Source organism: Oryzias latipes, chromosome 13 (genome assembly GCF_053564925.1).
Source record: "Oryzias latipes strain Hd-rR chromosome 13, Olatipes_Hd-rR_3.1".
NCBI classification, from domain to species: Eukaryota; Metazoa; Chordata; class Actinopteri; order Beloniformes; family Adrianichthyidae; genus Oryzias; species Oryzias latipes.
This window is the reverse complement of record NC_136249.1, coordinates 21458666-21482201: the sequence shown is the minus strand read 5'-3', so window position 1 is coordinate 21482201 and position 23536 is coordinate 21458666. Positions and strand designations below refer to the sequence as shown.

At 39.0% G+C, this 23536-nt stretch overlaps 1 protein-coding gene across 1 annotated transcript in view; it reads right to left on the bottom strand.

The window, feature by feature from the left end:
• Nucleotides 1–23536, bottom strand: part of dscaml1 (Down syndrome cell adhesion molecule like 1) — a 100609-nt gene that overhangs the window by 32551 nt on the left and 44522 nt on the right. Inside the window, exons 4-9 of the mRNA XM_020708264.3 lie at nt 7245–7391; nt 6844–7122; nt 5670–5945; nt 4608–4907; nt 1567–1709; nt 955–1084 (exon numbers count right to left, since the gene is read on the bottom strand). Of these exons, the coding sequence (XP_020563923.1) occupies nt 955–1084; nt 1567–1709; nt 4608–4907; nt 5670–5945; nt 6844–7122; nt 7245–7391 (1275 nt within the window). The remainder of the gene's footprint in view (nt 1–954; nt 1085–1566; nt 1710–4607; nt 4908–5669; nt 5946–6843; nt 7123–7244; nt 7392–23536) is intronic.

Below are 23536 nucleotides of genomic sequence, written 5' to 3'. Positions count from 1 at the left end.
TTTTAGAATAAATGTTGCATTACCTTAAAATAAACAACGTCTTGGAGTTTGTTGAAAGTACGGAGAGGAACATACTCCAAATTGCTTGAGTGCCAGTATAAAGCTTCCCCAGTCAGTGGTGTGTTATGGATCCATGTCATCTATTAATGATGGTCTTCTGTCTTTTATCAGGTCTAAGATCCACTCAGGAAGTCTCAACGCATTTCACGCCTCAATCTGCTGATCGTTTTTATCGAGATGCCAATTTTATTTTCCAGCAGGACTTGGCACAGCCCACACGACACAAAGTACTTCTTCTTTGGTAAAGACCTAGGACTCAGTTCACCTAAACACCGTAGTGAATCTATTAATTACTTTGTCGAGGAAGCTATCAGAACTAACTATTCAAAAGAGCTTTTCTCAGTGGAGGGATTGCATCCATGACATGGGGCTTTTGCTGCAATAATTCATTCAAAGGGGGAACAAAGAAAAAGCCTAGTGTATTTTATGTAGATGCTTTACAGTAGTCCAAATTTCTACAGTAGAAAATCTTTCTTCTTTTGTCCTAACTAACTGAGAGGAAGAATTGAGAATAATTGCAGAGAGACGCACCTGTTGGTGGTCAGACTGGGACAAGGAATTGTCCCAATAAAACTGATTAGCCTTGTGGTGAACATGTTCAAAAGGCTTTAAAATTAAAATTCTCCATGTATGAAAGGCCAACCACCCTTAGCAAAACAACTGGTCAAAAAACATGTTTATAGAACATAAGGCAACCGTAAACACTCTGTGAAGCTGATTTACACATTGACAGAGCAAAACTATTGAGTTAGAAGGAGCATGATACCCTCCACACAGTTACTTTGGTGCAAATGTTTATTGATAGATGCTAAACTTGAAACGATGCTGGTTTAAGAAAAATTCAAGAGTGGGGAAAAAACATGTTTAACATTTATGAGTTTATGTATAACTGACCTTTGACGGTGACATAGACAGTCTGTGTGATGAATAGCTGCGGTTGAATCAGCACACTGCACACATAAGCCCCCTCGTCCATGCCTTTCTGAACGTCGCTGAGCTTTAGAGTCCCATTCTCAAACACCACCTGAACAAACATTATGAGAAAATGTAGGGGTTAGCCGTGGCTCCTCATATTTTTACTGATATAACATTAGGGACTCATATTTTGAGGACTGTTGTCTTTCTTTTGAATTAATGTTTATATGATTTCCTCCCGTTGAGCAGGTTCAAGTTGGATCGTCCACTGCTGTTTCAACTTAGTTCAAAATCCTAGTATATTTTAAGTCTATAGTTTTAAGTTGCTTATTGACAGGCCCTTTTTGTCCCACTTTAGTTGTCCCTTCTTTTAAGTTTTACAAAGTTTTAGTTTAGTCATAAAAGTTAAGTGTTTAGGTTCTGTTCTGCTGTTTGTGGTTGCCTTTTTTAAATCGTCAATCACTGCCTTTCCCCAAAAACTGGTCATTCAAACATGGCTTAAAGAAAAACACACAAAACAAAAAGCAAACGTATCCGAAAATGTCCATGTACAATACATTCTTAATATTTAGGCTGAAAAGAGGACCTCACCTGGCGATGATTGTCCGGCAACAGAAGCCCATCTTTGTACCAGTTAATTGAGTAGTAAGGATACCCAATTACACGGCAGTTTATAAAAGTGTTTCTCCCTGCCACTGCAGTGATGTTCTTCATAGGCCTAATCCTTGGTGGACCTGATTGAGAGTGAAAGAAAAAGGGAGATAGATGGAAAGAAAGAGAGAAGTGATCAGAGGAAGAATGAAAGAAGGAAAAAGGAGATCATTAGTTAATGGTGTCACAAGCAAGTCATGGAATTTTAGAAATAAGAAAGGCGGTTGGCAGGGAGGGGAGTTGGGGAGTGGGTAGATAGAAGTGAAAAAAAAAAGCATGAAAGGTGTAAAAAGAAAGTTGAAGTTAATGTGGAGTTTATATCCTACAGTGGTAGTGTATACGTTTAGTGAAAAAAAGTTTTTCAAAATTACTCATTTTATGGTTTTCTTTGACCACCTGAATGAAAATAAGAATCTCACACAACTTGGGCTTGAAATTCTCAGTCTGGAATTATTAATGACAATGTAAATGACTATGTGGCAAGTCTGCAAAAAAGTGAAAATGTGTTAACCTTGTTCTGTACTTCATTAAGAAGGTATCCTTCTTAATGAAAACAAGACAAGAAATAAAAGGCTGTTTAACTGCCTCTGTGTTCTGGCATGCTTCTACTTTAAGGTCTTTTCCATTGATTATTCGGTCTGAAATGCTCTAAATGTATTCCTCCCCCTGCAACGGCATGTGTATGTATCATTGACTATTGACTGTCTGACTGTGACATTACAAAAAGCTGCATAGCCAGGTGAGTTAGTGGACAAAAGAACAGAAGTGTGCCAAAAAACCTGGCGCAGACCTTATTTTTAAAGTGGAATATAATTAGTTCTGTCTGTAATAAATACTAAAATATAGCTTTGCTGCTTCAAAAGTCATTCAATATTTTTCTTTCAAAACTATGACGACTGAAAGTTTTGGATACCAGACCCCTAAAAAGGGTGCTAGAAGACGAGTATCCGTTGCCTCTTCTCTGACCTTCTCACCATTGTTCATCTTGTATTTTTGTTTCTTTCTTTAGCCCTCCTACCCCCACTCCTCCTGGTGTCTTTCTCTCTTCACTGTCTCTCAGCATGTGCTGCACTTTGAAGTCACAGCTCTGACGAGTCAAAGATGTATTATTCAGTAGAGCCGTCCACCACACACACATGCAGTCAAATACATGAGCACATAGTGCAAACACGCGTGTTGGACTATGACTGTCTGGCTCAGTGTACTTGCTGGTGGCCCTTCAGTGAATGAGATAAGTTGAATCTATCACATTTCAATGTGTGGCTTTGCAAACTATCAGATTACCCTTTTTTGGTGTATGGCTATGATGGTGTGTGTCCGTGTGGGAATGCGTTGGCAGTATTTGTGACAGTTTGTGTTGCATGTCGGGCTGAAACTCTCTGGCAATAGTGCTCATTCTCACTCCAATGATCATTCTGGCATGTCTGCTTCGAGCAGACTCACATGTCACAACTATACATCTTACCAAACGACAAAGTAAGGAGAAAGAAAAAACTGGATGGAGGAATGGAGATGGTGATGCAGCCCTGTCCGCCAGTGTCACTCTTCATCTTTGTCATTTAGACGACAGTGACATCACCAGCTCTGTCACCAGAATTTACCATCAGTCCCTTCACAGACACAGCAATCTCTCTTGCTTCCATATTTTTTGTCCAACGCATGTTTCTTTGGACATGTTGAAATAGCTTCTCTTTTTCTTACTAAGTTAAGGTTTTAAAGATGTCTCTCTACAGCATGTTTCTACTTGATGAAGGTGTAGTTCGTCAAATCAGGAAAATAAGTAGGTGGATTTGTTTTATCTGTCTGCACTCAAAAAAAGGAAATTACCAGCCAATTAGGTTAACGAAAAAGTAACTTGTCATTTCAACCAGAAAATTTTATGTTTGTAAATCTTACGTGAATGAATCATGTCGATTGTACATAAAAATAATCCATTTAAAAGTTACTAATTTCAATCATGTTGATCCAACACGATACCATTAAATTGGATACATTAGTAATCGCAAGGAATTGTGGGATACCATTTTCTTTGTCTATCTGGGCAGATTGGGCTCTAAGTGTGAGTTTTTTTCCATGGGTTTTATTGTCTAGCTGTTTTACTCTGTTTTAACTAGTGATTTAAACTTTTATGTTTATTTATTTTTTGCACCATGAGTTAAAGTTTGGTAGAGGATGATGACCAACCCCCTTGTGTGACAAATTGGTAATGTTCCAATACTTGACACGGAGTTCATGGTATTTGAGCTCCTGCCTTGTGATGTGGGACTTTGCTGAGTAATTCATGTCGTTGATGTGAAAATTAAAAAACCCATTGGTTGTAACTTTGGAACAACATATCGATTACAGATGAATAAATAAAATTAAAGAAAAAAATAGAAATTTAAGTTAAATAAACTTAATTTGCTTAGGTGTGACCAATTGAAGTGATTCAATTAAGTTGGATCAATTTTTTTCTTTTTAGAGTGAGCAACAATATTAATTAAAGTTGGGTGCAACTGCTCTATTTAAATTGAATCAACTTAAATTTATTAGTTTGAACCTAAATACATTAAGTTGACCCAACCTAAATATATTAAGTAGGACCAACATGATTCATTTTTGTTCAAGTAACGCAATCTAATCATGTGGAAATCCTTTCCATAATTTTTTTATGTTCATTCAAAGTGAACGTTTTTTGAGTGTGTTATCAAATGTGTGACACCTCTTCACATTAACAGTAGCTTAGATCTGGGAAATCCAGTAATATGTAGATGGTTGACATACAGATGTAAAACCATACAGATTAAAAATAAATAATAAATACGGGATTATGTGGATAAATATAAGTAAACTAAATGCACACAGATGATAAAACAAATGGTTTAGACAGAAACAGAGATGAAGACACGGGAAAAGGTAGCAGAGGGTACTGGTTGGGGTGGGGAAAGGGGTCAGGCTATTAGAAGCCTGTGTATGACTGATATTGAAAAGTAGACAGGCACCTCTTACGTTTATGCGCGCTTGGTACTCGGCACTACCAGCCGAGTTTCGTGCGGCGCACCGATACACTCCTCCATCACGAATTTGAGGGCTGCTGACATTGACGTGGCTCACTGTGCTGCCGTCAGAAAGTGTGTACTGGCTGGTCCGGACACGGGACAGATCCCGAGCCACAGGTTCGTCGTCCAGGGTCCATGTGATGGTTGGTGGAGGTGCTCCTTTGGCAGCACACATCAGGGAAAACGGCTCGCCTGGGACCACTACACGTTCACTGAACGAGGCAACAATACGGGGAGTGCCATCTGACAAATAACCACAGGCCAAAAGACAGAGATATGAGCAAGCAAGTGGACATCGTTTTTCATTCTGTACTTTGGATTATCTTTTAGCTAACTTTTTCTGACATTTCACAAACAAAGCTTTACTGGCAAAAAGAATCAATCTTTTTTACTTTGCTCAACAATTATATACAACACTATAGAAACATATGGAAAAAATGTGTTTTATTTTTTAAAATTACTTGCTTTTGAAATTAACCTCTTTATTACATATATGAGCAGCTATCCATACATAAAAAGCAAAAGCACGACTGCCTCTCTGTCGCACTTCTGGCCAGTGAACACAAGTGTAGCAAAACCATTTGTTTGTTTCATTAAGCATAAAAAGTCAAGTTAACAGAGTTAATAGATCTGATCACTCATTGTTTGTTATACTTTTATTAAGAAACATAAATGTTAAAATCGTTTCTTTTTTTCTTTTTCTTTAACTTGTCCTGTCCAACAGCTGAACAAACAGATGTGAGCTGAAGACTTCTTGCGTTAGACATATTTTACTGTTACAATAGGGGGTCATGAATCTTCTGCTACACAAGTTGTATATTTGAATAAACCCCTTATGTAATTTAGACTTATCTTTATTTATATTAATTATATTTGTAACCGTTTTTTTTGTTTGACCGGACGGTAAGAGAAGGAGGGAAGAAGAGAGAGGATGTTAGAGAGGGGTGATGGGGTAGGAGGGTGATTATAGAAGGGGGGAGGCTAAAAGGATTTCTTAACTCTCACCTTCTAGTAGAATGATGGAGAAGTCCTGGGCGGTCTGGCCTTTTCGAGTGGCAAAGCACTGGTAGGCTCCAGAGTGTCTCTTTTGTGCAGCGGAAATAAACAGTGTCTCATTGTGAGCCCCTTGGATGGAAAAGTGCTGATCTGGCAAGACAGACTCTGTGTTTCGGTACCAAGAGACAGTAAAGTGGGGGGAACCTTGAACAGCACAGGAGAGGATGACTGTACTGCTGATCCCTGTCTTTAGATTCTTAGGAGACAAGGTCACTCTGAGTGGTTCTGGAGTTGAAACAAGAAGGTGAAGAGCATTACAGAACAGAAAATGCAAATATGGACAAAGCAGGTTAAAATTTAAGGAGTCAAATCTACAAGAGTTGGTATGTTTCAGCATTATCAGATGCTGGATTCTGCATTATCTGCTGAGATGCATGCACTTGGTTAGGCACCATGAATCATGCTCTCGTGCGTGAATTTCTTGTGTGTGACAATTCCTCTGACATTATGATTGAATATGTGTGCTAAGCAGCAAGGAAAAACTGAGACAGAAAGGAGAGAAAATGTCAGCGAGCAATAAAGCAGCTGGTGTTAAATGCTGGAGGCTGCTGAATGTGTTTGAGCAAGTGTGTGTGACAGTGCATGTGCCAGTGTAAGGCTTCCTTCATGGACATCGACTTCATGTACAGCATAAATGGGTTCAAACATGTGTGTCCCGCCGTACATGCTCTGTCACAGGATATTTGAGGGTTGCACAGTGATGTGCCCTCTAGCCAGTTTACCCAGCATAGACTAACTGTTGACTTCTCCCGAACCAACTCCAAATTCCACCTCCTCTACACAAGTACACATGACTCCTACCTCCATACTCCTCACAAGTGCGCAATCATCTCCATGTGCTTTACCACATCTTATCAATTTAATGAACAGACATACCATAAAAAAAATGTGGTATATGTTTTTGGGTGTTATCTTTTGCAAAGGACATGAGAGGACTTCAACTGTTTATGATTTGAGAGCATGGGGGGGGGGGGGGGGGGGTATTTTCTTCATATCAACCCCAGATTGATCCCAGATGTATCACAACAGCAAAACTTTTGTACCTGTCTGTGTGATTTTTTTTTCTTAAAAGTCAGGAAAAGGAAAATGCATGCCTCATGTAAATTTATCCCTAGCAACTCACCAATTACATTGAGGTGACCTGCCACCTCCTTGGAGCCAAAGCTGTTGGTAACCTCACAGATGTAATTGCCACTGTCCTCGAGTCTCAAGTCAGAGATGGTGAGGCCAGTAATGCGGCGTGTCCAGCGGGAGTCTGCTGGTAATGGTCGACCATCTTTCAACCATCGGATGGTAGGGTTTGGATATCCAGAAGCGATGCAAGGCAGCTCCACATTGTGCCCGATCTGCACTTCACCAGACTGGAAACTGTCCAACACGGACGGGGTGGACTCCGTAGGGTCTTAAAAAAAGGATAAATAGACAGATGTTTTGATTTCAAACGTCATATCTTTTAAACATTGTCATAGCTAAAAAAACATCAAAGGTATAATTTGTTTTATTAAAAAAATACTTATTTCCTACCCATAACAGAAAGTCTGGCTCCATTGCTTTGGCGGGTCTCTCCACTGTACTTGTGCTTTGTGATGCAGCGGTAAGTTGAAAGAGCATCTTCCTTTTGCACTTCTGAGATATACAAAGCGCCATATAAAGTCAGGAAGAAACGATTACCTATGAAGAATAAGAGGTAGGGAGACATAGTGAAACATCAGAACCATAGGATAATCATGTAAAAAATGTAGAATTTTGTCAGATACATTCATTTAATGACAGAAAATACAAGAAAAAACTTTGTGATTCATCATTCTGACCATGTAAAAATACTTGCAAATTGCACATTATATACTTTTAAACAAGAGTTGTTTTACAGGCTTTAAAGTCTATTTGTTTCAATTGCTTTCCTTATCTTTCTTTGTTTTAGCTGCAGATATACATCACCACCCAATTTGATGATCCTTCATAGTTCATCTTATCATCATAACAAAGTAGCAAATCTTTTCTGGCTTTTCCTACATTATTGTAATTGTTTAAACCAGCTTGGTAATGATAGACTTTGGTTGTTCATTTCAGCCCATGTAATTTTGTTCTGTTTTAACGCCGGTTCTTTCATTGAATAGCTCTGTTCCAGGAATTGTACTGTTCCCGCTCAAACCTTCCTAACTCTGCCGTCTACCGATCTGCCAGATAAATTTAAACCTTCAGATCAACTCAGAGACAGCTACCACTGTACTGACTTATTTTTCAAACCTTGTGATCCGGAACGCATTATATCTCGATTAATTCTCTCTTGCTCTCTTAATGACATCCTTAGACACATCCTAACTCTTCCTAATTGTTTGATGTTGTCTCCAATTGTTTAGGATTTCTAAAAAGACCGAACCGAAGAACCTAAAGAAAACATGGGAGCTCCAAATAGATTGGTATAGTAAGCCCTGACCCATCCATCTTGCCAATTTGACTCAATAAAGAAAGAGGGATGAGAAGAAAAAGGCTGAATGAGGAAAAATGGGATCTTTGCAAGTATCAATAATTCATGTGCCTGTGTGTTATGGTAACGGCAAATTGCCTTCTTTTTTCACCTTGACTGCTTGGTTTGTCTGTGGTTTATCTAAAATTCAATGGAGAGAGTACAATTTGTATACATGTGTAAAATAGAAAGAAAGAGATGAGAGTCATGTTTTTGTGTGAGCATGTTTCTTTCACTTCCCTTGCTCTTTTTTATAAACTATGACCCCAAAAGGGTTGTTTTTTACAGTGTACACTTTGTGAGTGCAAATTGTAAATGCCACCTCAGTGTGTGTATGCATCTGCACATGTCTGCTGTTGTTTGCCACCACAAACTTTCAGTGTCATTGCAATGCTGACACAAAGAACACAGAGACTCCAAACCCTAAGAAGCATGGCATATATTATACAAACTGCTGTACACAAAGCTCCAAGACATAAGTCAGGACCTAGTCACAGTGCAGGAGTTTTATTCTAGCACACTTTTAGTGATGCCTGTTTGAGGTATTTAACTGAAAAGAACAGCTTTTGTTGTGAACACGCAATAACAAAAGCCTCTGTTCAGACTGCTTTTCAATCTGTACTTGGATTCTAACTTCTCATGAAGGTATATTCTCAGGCTTTTGGGTGCGTTTTTATTGAAGTTGCCAAAAAGAGTGACAAAGTGTGTTATGAGCCTGTTATGTTTGGAAAAAAATATTAGGAAGGAAAACAGCGTGACTGTCGCAGTGTGAACAGCAGCCATTGCATGTAAGGCCTGCCCAGCTTTTTGTAAGACAGTCTTACACAAATAATGCGATCTTACTTTTTGCAAAATAAACACATTTGATTTTGAATTCCTATAAATCTGATAAATATTTTATCTTTTGAAAAACATACATGATGTACAGGAACCGATAGTTTTCATTATTGGTCACTTCGACAACGTACAATTGAAGTTCAACCCTTTTTGACAATTTTTTTCTTCAAAAGGTTTTACTCCAGAAAGTCTCAAAACAAAATTTTGCAAACTACTTTAATAGTTCCTCAAATTCAAAAAATGTAATAAGGAAGGCCACAAGTTATATCAATCTACCATTTTGTTATTATAGTTGTTAATTACTAAGATCTAATTTTTGTTGACATTGCAGGGTATTGGCACATATTTTTTTTAAATAGTAAAAGGTATACTTATATAATGCTTCTTTACCTTCTTGAGACCCAAAGTGCTTTACAGAAACAGTCCCATTTACCCTTCAGCCAGAAATATCAGGGCGGTGCAATGAAACTTTAGAATAGCAATCGCAAATGTCTTACATACTCCAATGATTGTCAGATTGTTATCTTGTTATTACAGTTAAAGCATTTGAAGAAAAAAATCTGTCCTAACTTCAAGAGCAGCTGTATCAAAACATATTTGCGAGCGTTCTGCATGCTTTTTGATATAGTAATACCATGAAATGACGAAGCCTCATCTGCAGAAACCTTGACCTTGTTCCGAGAATTCTATCAGGTTTGTTAAACAAAAAAGCCTTTTGTCTTTTTGTTCTCCTGAGCTTACGCTCTGACTTAATGCATCTCAAACCTTTATCTGCGTTGGCCAACGTTTATTCACTCTGATGAGGAACTGTCAGGAGCTTGAAACCCTGTTACTTCACCTTTTACTAGACATGGAAAACACCATAACATTTTGAGATTCTATCTAGCAGCTGCATTATGTGAGCCTCTGCACCGGTAAAAAGGAGTTTTTTGTTTTTACTTGTTGCTCCAGGATTATTCATAATTTATTAGCTCAATTCCTGGTTGTGGTTTTCAACAGAAAGACTGACTACATTTGGACCAGGACCAGTGTCAAGAACTGGTGGTGTAAGACCTAAAATGCAGGAGACAAGGCATGATGACAGAAACTTAAAGATTTAATAAATAAACTGAAACATGCCAAAACCCTGGGAGCAACAGCAGAGTGACAAAACAAACCAGATGACCTGACAAGGAAGAACTGCAAACCAGACACTTAAATAGACTGATGGTAATTGACTGCAATGAAGACAGCTGTGAATTTTGACAAAGCTGAAACTGGTGTGACTGATGGACAATTCAAAAAAGAACATGACCAAAAACCATAATATAACTGACAAAAGTTCCCAATCTTTAAGTAGCAAGTAATCCGAAGTGAACCATACTCAGCCCATAAACCAGACTGAGACCACTCATTTAGATGGATTTAAGTTCAGATCACAGTTTGCATTAGTGTATTCAGACCTGCACAGTTGCCCAGAACAAAACTAAGTATCGGCAGGTGTTAATATTCCCATTTTTTCACATGAAGTTTAACACCACAGTGCCAGAATCTCCCTCTGCATGGAGCCCGATATTTCCACGACTTTCAAGAGGTTAACCGGCCTTTTGGCAGTAAAAGAAAATACAACTGAGGTTTTTTATACTTCTAGGAGACCCAAAAGCATTTGTGTCTTCCTTCAAACTGGAGAACTTACTATTTTATGTGTGGGTTGGATGAAGACACAAACTTTGGTATAGCTCATCAGCAGGATAAAAAACATCTGTTGCTCTTTTCCATGTTTAAACAAACATTTATTGGAATAATTGCAGTATGTGAATCCAACTATAACATTGTATTTCTTAATATAAAAAATATATATATAAGTGTCACCCAGTGCATTTGCAGGCATAAAGTTTACACATGTGTTTTCATCCGAATCAGACTGTTGTGTTGAGTGCCAGGCAACGTAATCTGTAATTTCAAAGCCTGCCCTTTTGTTCCAACCTGGGTATTACCCCTTACAGGATAATATGCACTTGGTGAGTGGAACCCTGTGAAACAAACTGGTACATTCTGTCACAACATGTCTTGAGTGAAAAGACAAACCAGAAGGAGGTGGGTGAATGGGAATAAGGCATATACAGACAGTTAGGAATGTATAAAGGATTTGAGCAGGAGGATTACTTTAAATTTATATTATTCCTTTGTCTTCTTGTTTTTATAAATTATTTGACAACTAAATCAAAACATATATGTTGGAAAAATGAATGTACATGTATTAATTCTGAAGTAAGTAAAAAGTGCACTATGAAAACGTTTACAATGTTTTGAGCTTTTTGTATTATTTCCAGATCAAAATTATGTTTTTTGTGTTCAATATTCAGTTTTTCATATGTATTTTTCTTAAGCTGATGTGCACTTCTGTATATTTTACAAAAAAAGTTTTATTTTTAGTCCTTTATCACAGATTTCATTTCCAGTTTTCAATAAATGATTTTGCTCTTCAAGAACACAAAAATGAATGAAATATGTACATGTTCATTGCAAAATAAATAGAAATTATGAATTGATAAAAAAATCCCTAAACAAATTACTTTCAGTGGCAGCACATTCAGTAAGGCTCTTTTTGTGTCGCATAAATGCTTGAAGGTGAACTGGATTTCTTTTTTTTTTATCCCTTTTGCAATAATTTAATGATACGATTAAAACTTAACCAAGTCAGCTCCTATAAAACAATCACAAATAATTTTTTATATTAATATTAATATTTTTTTAAATAAAAAAATGCTTTTTTACATTTGCTCATTTAAATACCAGGTTTTTTTTAGTATAACCAGAGAACCATACACACACTAAGTTTTTAAAGTGTTTATTATTAACTTAATGACAAAACAGCAAAGAAATAGGTTGATCTAATATGTTGAGAAGGTATTTTATTGGTTTGAATGGATTTGTGAATGTAAGTTGTTTATAACAAAAACTGATCTTCATTATTGTGACCTGAGCTTTCAGCCGTTGTTGCCCTTTCCCTTCTCTTCCGCTGGTGATATTTAATTCCTAGCCACTGCCTGCCCTCCTGCTGATAAAGGGAAGCAGAAGTGTAGAGAAGGTGTTTGGCCGTACCCGGAGCAGAACAGCAGATGGAGATTGATGGAGGGAGAGATGGGGAGATAAAGAGAAACATGCCGTTGGGAGTGACAGAGAAGGGAGTGAGAGTGATGAGGGGCCTACAGGCCTGAGAGCCATACATGGGTAACAACAATTCTGCGTCTTTCTCCATCTCTCTCCTTGCAAGCATCTCCTCATGGGAGAGAAGATCAATTCTCGTCTAGTCTGCCTACGCCTCCAGGAGTTTGTTGTTGTTGCTGTTGAATGTATTTTAGTTTGTATTTTTTTCTATATTTCTTCCCTTTTGTCGTAGGCTGGATAAAAAGCCAGAAGTCTATCCCACGCTCCCACCCGGGTGAGCAATCCAGTCACTTCCTCTTTATTTTCCAACCTTTTTGTCCCCTTCCTCGGCTCTTAATTTCTGTCTGCAGCAAATCTATCTTCTGCTTTAAACCTCTGTCCCTCTGCCCTCTACCCCTTTCTGCCCTTACTTAGTCTGTGCTACTCTTCCCATCGTTCAGGGGGGTCTATAAGTAATGGAATCAGTTCAGCTGATCAGCCTGAGGCAGGAAGTCAAGCCAAGTGCACAAGCTCTGCTGGATCTTCTTGTGAGTGGATGTGCATATATGCCGGAAATCCATAGACACGTACATGCAAATAACGAGACAGGGAGACAGAAAAGGAAGGAGAAACATAATGAAAAAAGGATTAGGGGGCCCTGGAGCATCACTTGTCTTCCACAAAGTTCCCCCAGAGAGACGACACCCCTCTTCCAGGAGGAAGGGGAGAGGGAGTGGAGGAATAAAACTGCATAGCAAAGGTACAGCTAAAAATGTCTGGGATGTAAATGGCTGCTATTTTGATTAAATTGATGTCAAATCAATTAAATAGGGGGAATGATGGATACAAAAATCCAGCAGTAAACTATTTTACTGCAAAAGTAAAGTAATATGTAGAAAACACCAATTAAATTAATCACAAGAGAAAATTATTTTTGAAAAAACATCTATTATTTCATCTAAGGGAAACAGATACAGAAAATGGCAAAAAAAATGGAACTGAGTGGAAGCGACAACAAAATCTCTGTGAGAGAAACAGCAGGAAAGGAAATGGCGCAAGTAAGAGGGTTTGTTCTAGGTGCTGCCATGCAAATGAAAGCGGCGCTGCAGCAATGCTAACTAACAGCAATTCACACTGTTGGACTCATCACTTATTAATGCTCCATGGCTCTTCCCTCCCTCCAATCTCTTTCTCTTTACCCATTCCCCTCTCCTCTGCTCTCGCCAGGATTTCTCTTTTTTGTTCGCTCTCTTGCTCGCTGTTGCTAGGGCCCGGGCACTCACGTGACAGCAGCTGGGTAGGGGGCGCTGCGATGGCACACTGCAACACGAGCAAGTGCGTGTTTCATGTGGCTTTGCACATGTGTGTTTGTGGAACTGGTTAGCCTACATGGGTGGTTAAAAAAATATGATAAAAGAAGGCGAAGATGTTCGGAAGTGTAGAATTGCTGAATGGATCAGTGCTCGATTCAGAAGTCTGGGCTTTGGGCCACAGAGACACCCCCCCCCCCCCCCCCCCCCAGGTCTCTGCTGTCAAGGTGTGTTTTTCGAGGTTTATGGGTAGACACAACATGGGGCCTGTGCAACACTGACCAGTAAATGCGCACACAGACATCTGGACCCATAAAAAAACACACTTACGCATAGCATCACAATCTGTCTCACAAGCTACACATTCCTACTCCCACTTTCTCACAATCCACTCTTTCCGGGCTCTCTCACCAAACCAGGATGGTGTGTATGTGTGTGCATTGCTCATGAGCAACCTCACTACAGGAAGCCACAAAAAATGTGCAGACAGTGGTGTACACCTACATACTTCCTATTTATTCTCCTACTTCTGGTTTCACTTTTCCAATCTTTCTCCTCTTTTTTGCACTTTTTTTTCTTTTCAGAACTTTCCCTTCAATGCATTCAGTCTACTGACTATAACAGAGATGTTAAGTTTACCAATGCAATATTTTAAACACTGTCGAAGATAACCCATTCTTCTGCAGTGATGATGAAAGAAGGCACCCATTGCATTTAACTCTGGTTTTACAATAAACCCAGAATATGACACATACAGACAGGTAAATATTTGTGCATTACAAGCACAAATTGCTAATCTTTTTACTCTTTTTAAATCATAATAAAAACTAAACAGACAGCAGACAATGAAGCTGCTGTAAAATCTTCAAAAATCCACATATTAGTTATTACAGAGAAGCAGCGCTGTATTTGTAAACACAGTAAACTGTTCAGCAAGAATGACATATTTTACTCTGATGTTGGGGGACTTTTAGTTCTGCCTTTATTTCTTGAATGACCTTAAATAAGGTAATTTAGTTTCAGAGGGTAAATATAAATTAAAGCTACTGCAGAACATGTGTGAAAAACGTATTTAGCTGCTCTGTAAAAATCTTGAGAAAATCGTGTCACCGCAGTTCCAGTGAGCTGTAAATCAGAACAAGAAATGTTCAGTGTGTAATGCTTCAAAGATAAAAGGTGTTTAATGACCTTGGAAGGATGGGCTTATTCCTAATGCTTGGAGGTAAAACAGGAACATCCACATCCACTAAAGACTGTCTTTCTGACCATCTGCAGAAGCATATTTAGAACATTTGATAAACTGGTGCAAAACAGATTGTGCACTCCTGAGAAAATCTTCAAGGACGACGACTACATGCGCAGCATACTTTCCACATGCTTTGAAAACTGGGGGAAGTAGCACCATGGACAGCTCTGCTGTCGTAGTACGGTGTAGGGGAAGAGGATTGTCCTAATTTTCCTGATCTCTGCAGATTAAGTGTTGGGCTCTTCTTTCTGGCTGTGCTAGCTATTTGTCAGTGTGATAAAATAGTAATGTGGCATGTGGCAAAACACACAGCCAAGTGTGGCATTCACCAGCGACCACCCCAGCACACAGAACAAGAAAACTATAAGAATTATTCAATATTTCAAATACAGAAAGGGGTTTTTATGTAGTTGTAGTTGTGTGGTTTATTTCTGTTAATTGTTTTTATGTATTTGACAACTCTTAATAGCTTTTGAGTGGCGTTCCATTTATGCACATTCAACAGCACATTCTTGGCAATGATATCAGTTTATTTGCTACAATTAACTGTTAAAAAAATGTTGTTCAAAATTTTTACAGCAAACTGAGATCCTTGTGTGAAATTCACAATACAGCTTTTTTTTTTTAAATGAGATTTGCAAAAATCCAAAAACAATTGACAAATGCCCACTTTTTTTTTTTGATTACACATACATGTCAGTAATACCGGAAAACATGCATTCATGTAATGTTTGTGTAATGTAATGTAATGTGCAGCTGAAACGTTTTATGTCTATACCTGAAAAATATATGATTTTTTTAACCAACCAGTCCCTAATTCTTTCCTTCACAGCTTCTTCCTCTTTGATCTCTTTCGTTTTCATTCTTTCCCTTGGCCAATTTATTTTATAATTACCAAGGGCCTATTATGCCTGATTTTAAGGAGGCACTGGGAAGCCCTACTAAAAGCTATTTCATTTGAGCAGCTCATCCAGTCTCTAAGCTCCCACCTTTCTTCGTGATTATGAAAAACACACTTTTAGGCACTCTTATCGACACTGTATATTTCCTGGTCCCTTTCTTTCTATTTTAAATTCCTGAGTATTCCAAAAGCCAATGAAAGCCAAATCATTTTGAAATGACTGCCAATAGTTTTAAGTTTGTTTTCCAGTTGATGTGATCTTTTTGCAATCAGAATAGCAGTTTAAAGTCCCACTTCAATCATCTATTATCAGTTGTAAAAGTGTTCCCTGTGGTCCTTTAATTAAGATTGTCATTTTTAGTAAAAAATAAATAAAATAAAATAAAAAACTTGTTTTGTTTTCTATGACATTCTTCTGCAAAGTGACAGGAGTTTATCAGAAACTCGCCACTGAGTTGTAGGGGGAACTGTTGGCGCAGAAGTAAGCCTCCAATGATACCACATCACCTCTTTGTTTACACTCTCTTCTGCTAGCTTACAGCTTATTACAACCCTAAGATAACATTAGTGGTGGAACAAAATGCACATGGATCTGTCTGCAAGTGGATGCATCTGAATGGAGCAGAGAAGTGAGACTTTGGCCCGCCTCTTTCAGCTGCTGCATCACAAAAAACAACTGCATTTTTTTTTTATCTGCTCCCAATTCATCCAATTTGAGTATGTATAACACACTGTAGACACTTCTGTTTTAACTAGCACTAATAATAATAATTTTAGTTATAAACTCTTGATTCTAATAAATAGCTCTTATCTCATTGACATATTGACTAAAATGTTGACACACAGCCATTAAGAAATGAAAAAGCACAAGTTTTACATTACTTTAGTTTTTTCACTTTTTATTTTCTGAGTTTTGCTTTATTCTGTCAATAACAGAAGGGCACTAATAATATTGTCCATGTGTGTGAATCTCCTGCATGCTTTCTTCCCCTACCTGTCACATTAACACACTCATTACAAGGGCAGATGAATGAAAATGAACGAAGCTGTGGCATGATTCCCCAAGTGTCAAATCAATACTGTTCCCCTCCCTTCTCCTCCTTTCCTGCCTCCCAGCCCACCCTTTCTTCCTTCATCTTTTTCTCAGCTGCTATCATTTTCCTATTCTCCTGTCCTCTGTTGGGTCTAAAGAACGAGCATGTGTTTGACAAAGGGGAATCTACACCAAATGACAATGGGCTCTCTCTATATCTAAGCCCCCAACACACACACACACACACACACACACACACACACACACATACACATCCACCGGCTTTCTATCTCTAGTATGAAATGAATGATGTTTGCTCCTATTTCCTCTCTATTCACATTCAAAGCAGCTTGAAATAGTGAAGTGCTTCTGAGAACAAACCAGATATGGAAAGAATGACAAGGATCTCATGTTACTGCCACTTTCTCTGACTCAATCAGACAGAAATGTGCAGACAAGAGTTTATGTGAAAATTATAAAATAATACTGAGGACTCACTTTTTTTAAAACTTTTTCTGCCCCTTAATAAGTGAAGGACATGCAGTTATCACAGGTAGAATAATTACAGATGAGACAAAGGTACACTGAATATCAAGTGTTAGCGTTTTCAGCAGGAACTCTTGACCTTCTCGCCTCCTTCCTTTCATCAGTTCCACCTGTTTCCAAGGTTTAGTGTAAAGCAGAGATCTGGGAATGGATATGCGGAGGACTAAGACTATTAAAAAGACATGCCTCACTGTCAAATGCCAGCTGCTGCCCTCACCAGCACAACAACCAGGTCTACTGACTTCTTTGTCTTTTTCCTCTGCCTTCTCCACTGCTCTGCACCTCCTTCCTTCCCTCCCCGGCTGCTGTCTCTTCACTTTTTCTCTGTTTATCAGTTGTTAGAAGGTGACACCCCACACACCCTCACCCTCTCTGGGGAGCTCACGCTTCGGAGTACACTCAGAAAAAGACTAAATGCACCAAAAACAAACAAAGACAATGACAACAACAAAAAACAGAATAGAATTTTTGTATCCTCTTTTCATCAACTGCATCCTCTTCTAAGATCCCCCTCTCTGTGGTGTAGTGGTGAAGGCCACCATCACACATAAGCAACTTTAATTAGGATGGCAATGAATATGCAAGCTCTAAGATGGAGGTCGTGGTGTGTGCCTGCATGAGTGGAGTTAATGTAGAAAATTTGAGGAAAAAAATACATTTTATTTACCCTCAGATACATCTTTTTTTTAAATAAAAAATGGCTTCTTTTGAAGTTTTAAAGCGCACAATAAGCAGGAAAAAAAAAGAGACAGAGACCACACTCACTTGTAATTCCCTTCTGTCACTGACAGTGACTCCCAAAGAAATGCAGACTTGAGAGCTGTCAACATGTGGTGCATTGTGTCTCTATTGTATTTAATTATTTAGCCTCATAGATAATAGATACAGACATGCTCACCAGTCATGAGAAGGCTAACAGGACATACTCAATGCATTATAAACACTGCAGACATAAAGTGAACTCTGCTGAAGCGTGACCTTATTTCTGTTGCGGAAAACACAAAAGCAACAGTGCATGAATGCTCTAATTTTACACACGGGCCTGTTTTGTTTGATCATCATCTATTATGGAGGAGAAGTGGTAGAAAACAGGAAAAAGACAAATCATAGATACTTCGAAAGCAACACTTTTGACTTTCTCTCATGGCTTTGAAGCCATGAGCAGCAGTGCACTGATTGTGTGGGTCTTTCTGCACACATGTAACACTCCCCCAGTATACCCGAGTAGAGGAAAGATAGCGAGCGTGTCGACAGATGTGCGATAAACTCTCACACAAATCAATAAAGCCTGACCCTTTGTAAAGCCATCTATTCTGTACAAGTGTTAGGGTTGCTGCGGTCCCACAGCATGTAAACAGCACTGCTTTGAGCTACACTGAATCTCAGGGAGCAGGGGGTCACCGGAGAGCAAGACCTAAGTGTATCTGACTGCACCATGCATGGCAGGGCAGCTCTGTAAAGCTATGGAAGTAGGGAGAGCATGGAGAAGGTAGGCAGGAACCAATAAAGCCTTTCTAGATGTTTGTTCCCGAAACCCCACTGTATTACTGTGCCAGCGTGATGACGCAGTCTCACCACTGTTGCTGGGCATCCTGGCGACAGACACCAAAAAGAGGATGAGGAGGAGCCGGAGCATGAGAGAGATATGAGGGGTAATGGAAGGTTAAAAGCTAAAGAGACAGATGTTGAAGATTGGAGGAGAGACATGGTGACGTCCTAAAATCCAGTCTTCTAGACATTGAGAGGAAGCATGATGGAGCAGGAAAGCCTCAGTCATGGAAAAAGAAAGGATGGTAAGGGTCAGCTGGGGTGTGGTGGTCTGGAGAGATCATTACAGCAGAGCAGCAGCTCCCTGTGCTTCCACCCCTGCATGGCTGTCTCTCTGTCTCTTCTGCCTCAGTGCCCCCCTACACTCTGTCCCACTTTAGCCCAATGTCACTGCAGAGCAAGGGGGAGGGGGACCGAAAGAGACTGAATCAAAGGGAAAAGGCAGAAAAGAAAAAAAACAAAGAGGAAGTCGAAGGAAGATAAGAAGAAAACACAACAGCTATAGGAAGAAAAGGATGGAATGATAGTAAACATGGAGTACTTTTGCTTTTATTGACTGTCGCAAAGCTTAATGGAGATAGTTACAACCTTCTGAAGACCAACTATAACACAGCACTTGTAATAGTTAGACAAATAAAACTCAATTTTTGGTAACAGCTTTTAGATCGAAGTCATGATTTGGAATCACAGGTGGGTAGAGAACTCACAAAATTGTACTCAAGTAAAAGTATCCTTACTTTAAAAATATCACTCATGTTGTAGTGGTAAGTCAGATACTTCAGTAAAAAATAAAATATCTGGTCACAAAAGTATACAAGAACTGAGTAACAATTTAAAGGTATGGGGGTTATACATCTAAAATTAAATTCCAATGTTTGAATAAAACTTTGAATTAATTGAATAACTAGATTTTTTTTTTTGTTGGTCTTATTTTTTTCCAGTGTTTAAGAACATGTAGCAAGAATGTGATTATAAGACCTTCATTTTATTTTTTAAAACCTGGCCACACATCACTGCTCTGGCAAAAACTACAAATGAAATAGTCTCTTTTTGAAATGTTCACATCCCAACAAAGTTACGTTGGTTGCAGACACAGGTGTGATTCTGGTCTCCACATTCTACTTCTCACATTCATTTGTCGCTACAAAAGATTTTTAGTAGATTTTCAGGCTCTACATACACACACATGCGTCCACAGAACGCGTGTTGAAAGTCAAACCAGTTGAACTTTGACCAATCAGGGGTTTGGATTTGGTAGTGATGTATGAGTAGCGCCCTTTTTCATTCATGGAAGTTCCACCCAAATGAAAAGTGGTCATGGAGGAGAAATCAGTAATTGTTGTTTGTGCCCGGCTGGAAATTATATGACACCAAGTCTTTCATACATCGGAATAGAGCTGAGAAAGGCAAAGCCTGGATAAAGATTCAAGAGATTTGCATTGCTTCAACATTTCTCACCAAGCCAGTTTCATCTTTCATACGCTAGTATTGGGTAGCAACAGTCCCATATAAACACTCTAAGCTGAAAGCGCTTTGAAAAAATCCAGATTCAGCAGATTCTTGAATGCGCAAGACATGCCTTGTATGAACGTAGCATTAAAGCTGTAAGCTTTATTACACTGACTCATGCTTATCTTTTTAACCATCAATCCATCCATCCATCCATCCATCCATCATCTTAACCCTCTGAATCCCTTTCAGGGTCACATGGTTGCTAAAGCCTGTCCCAATTACTGTTGGGCGAAGGCTGGGTACACCCTGGACAGGTCGCCAGTAGAATAAAAAAAAATACTACATTTTAGTCCTTAAAAAATACAATTAACCAGATTTTAGGATACACACTTAAAAAGATTATAGATTGCAGTCAACAAGTTGTCTTTCTTTTTAATTAAGGCTGACAGAGCAAACCATGTGTTCTTTTATTTTATTTTATTTTATTTTTTTAATAGTGCCTTTTGCATTTTACTTCACTATACTGTATCATGACATTAACTCTACACTGGATATTGCAATTTATTAAATCTGATTAAACAAGAACCAAAGTTGTCTGGGAACAAAGAGAGTAATGTGTAATTCTTTAGTAACTTAATGTTTGATTTTTTTTAGGGCTGCACGATATGAGGAAAACTTGAGATATGAGTGATTAATATTGCGATGACGATAGGATTTGCGGTATATAAACAAATAGCAAAACAACCAAAAACATCATTCCCATGTCATTGCAACAGTTTAAAGGCCCGTACACACCGGGACGAATATTCGCCAGGCGTTATTCGCCAGCCTTTTTCGCCACGTTTTTCGTGTTCACACCCAAACGATTTTCGCTGACGATGAGCCAAGTGAACATGCAATTTCATTCCCTGACATTAGATGGCGCTTAATGTAAAACAGAAATACTCCTGTACACAAGGTGGCGCTGCGCAACTTTACGCTTCTTAAAGTTGCTTTTCACTCAGAAGACGAGAGCAAGTATTTACGTGCTTGTCAGAATCATACAAAGAAAACATGAATATTTCAAGCACCAGTTGCTCCAACTGGTGTTTGGTTTGGGGATATTTTAGAATGTCCGTCATTATTTCTACGCGGCAGTGTAGACGCTACTTGGCGTCTATCTTCTTCGCTGGTATGTGTGCTCAGAAAGGCAGTTTTGTGTTTGAGCGCCCCCAAGTTGTGTTTTACTGTAACTTCAGAAGCTCCAGACACGTGTGCAAAAGCGCTGTTCTCATTGGTCGCAAAGTTTTCGACGCAGCGCGTCGAACCAAAAAAACGAACCCGAGGCGTTTTTTAAAAAGTGACGCTTTGACGCGTGGCGTTTTTCCGCGTCGGTGTGCACACTCACATTGGTGCCCTTTGTTCAGTCACGAGGCGTTAAACGTCGGCGAAAATCGCGGGCGAAATTCGTCCCGGTGTGAACGACTTAAGGCCCGTACACACCGGGACGAATATTCGCCAGGCGTTATTCGCCAGCGTTTTTCGACACGTTTTTTGTGTTCACACCCAGGCGATTTACGCTGACGATGAGTCGAGCGAACATGCAATTTCATTCCCTGCCATTAGATGGCGCTTAATGTAAACAGAAATACTCCTGTACACAAGGTGGCGCTGCGCAACTTTACGCTTCTTAAACTCGCTTTTCCCTCAGAAGAAGAGATCGCAAGTATTTACGCGCTTGTCAGAATCATACAAAGAAAACATGAATATTTCAAGCACCAGTTTCTCCAACTGGTGCTTGGTTCGGGGATATTTTAGAATGTCCGTCATTATTTCTTCGCGGCTGTGTAGATGCAACTCGGCGTCTATCTTCTTCGCTGGTATGTGTGCTCAGCAAGGCAGTTTTGTGTTTGAGCGCCCCCAGGTTGTGTTTTACTGTAACTTCAGAAGCTCCAGACACGTGTGCAAAAGCGCCATTCTCATTGGTTGAATAGATTTCGACGCGAAGCGTCAAAAAAAAAAAACGAACCCGAGGTGTTTTGGTTTTATTTGACGCTTTGAGCGTGGCGTTTTTTCGCGTCGGTGTGCACACTCTCATTGGTGCCCTTTGTTTAGTCACGAGGCGTTAAACGTCGGCGAAAATCGCGCGCGAAATTCGTCCCGGTGTGTACGGGCCTTTATACTTCAAATGACCCTCGTTGACATAGGAGGGGACCATCTAACATAAAAGGGCTCCATCTGATTGGTCAACAACGTTGAAGGGTCTATCTGATTGGTCAAATGCATAAAGGGACTTATTTGATTCGTTAAATATTTCAAGTTGCCATAAGATTGTTTTAGTAGATTTAAGGTAACCATTTATTGCAATTTTTGCTGTCTTCTGCGGTATGCGTATTGCACGGCTTGATCTCGTGATAACGATAAATTTACGGTATATTGTGCAGGCCTAATTTTTTTTCTATTTTTACTTCATAACTCTACCAAGCAAAAGAATGGGACATATTGAAATGTTGTAGGGCTGCATTTCAGGTTACAAACATTTCTGAAATGAGAACTCATGATAAAGTTAAGGTAAATGATTAAATATAGGCCTATACTATGGAGAGATATTAGACTCAGTCGGATTTGTGCGTGCGTAATTCTTGATTTGTGCGTAAATTAGGATTTGTGTATAAATTTGGATTTGTGCGTAATTTGTTACTCACATAACACGTTTTGTGTATAAGTTAAAAAAATATAAAATGAAAAAAATACAAAATGCAATTTACGTATGCACAAATTAAGATTACAACAGCTTGAAACTACTTACACACATCTTTAAAAAACATACACGAATCCCTTGTTACGCACACACGAAGCCAAAGTTACTCACGGATCTACCGTGAGACTGTTTTCACGTCTCACAAATTTGTCCGTAAGTGCTGCGTTTAAATAACAGTGGAATGCTCGGTCATTAGAATTTTCTTATCAGCCTTCCCTTCTAAACGTATTTCCTTCAGTGGGTGTAGCAGGGCTTAAAAAAACTTTAAAGGAAAGTAAAAATTATTATCTGAGAATATGACGTTCACTTTTAAACGCTAACATATATATTAAAAGTATATTATTCTCCGAGACACCGAATTGATACAAAATGCGTAACAGGAACGACCAGTAGGGGTCACTGTTTTTTTTCTTCCGGAAAAATCAAAGGCAGTCAGACTGAGAGAGTCACGGGAAGAATGGCGGCCCATCTCGGTGGTCAGCGCCCCGAAGTAAGTAGCCTCTATGTTCAACACTAACATCTACTGTCTTCATGTATTGATTGAGTCATTGTCTGGATCCGTTTAGAAGGGATGGCTGATAGGAATATTCTGATGACCGAGCATTCC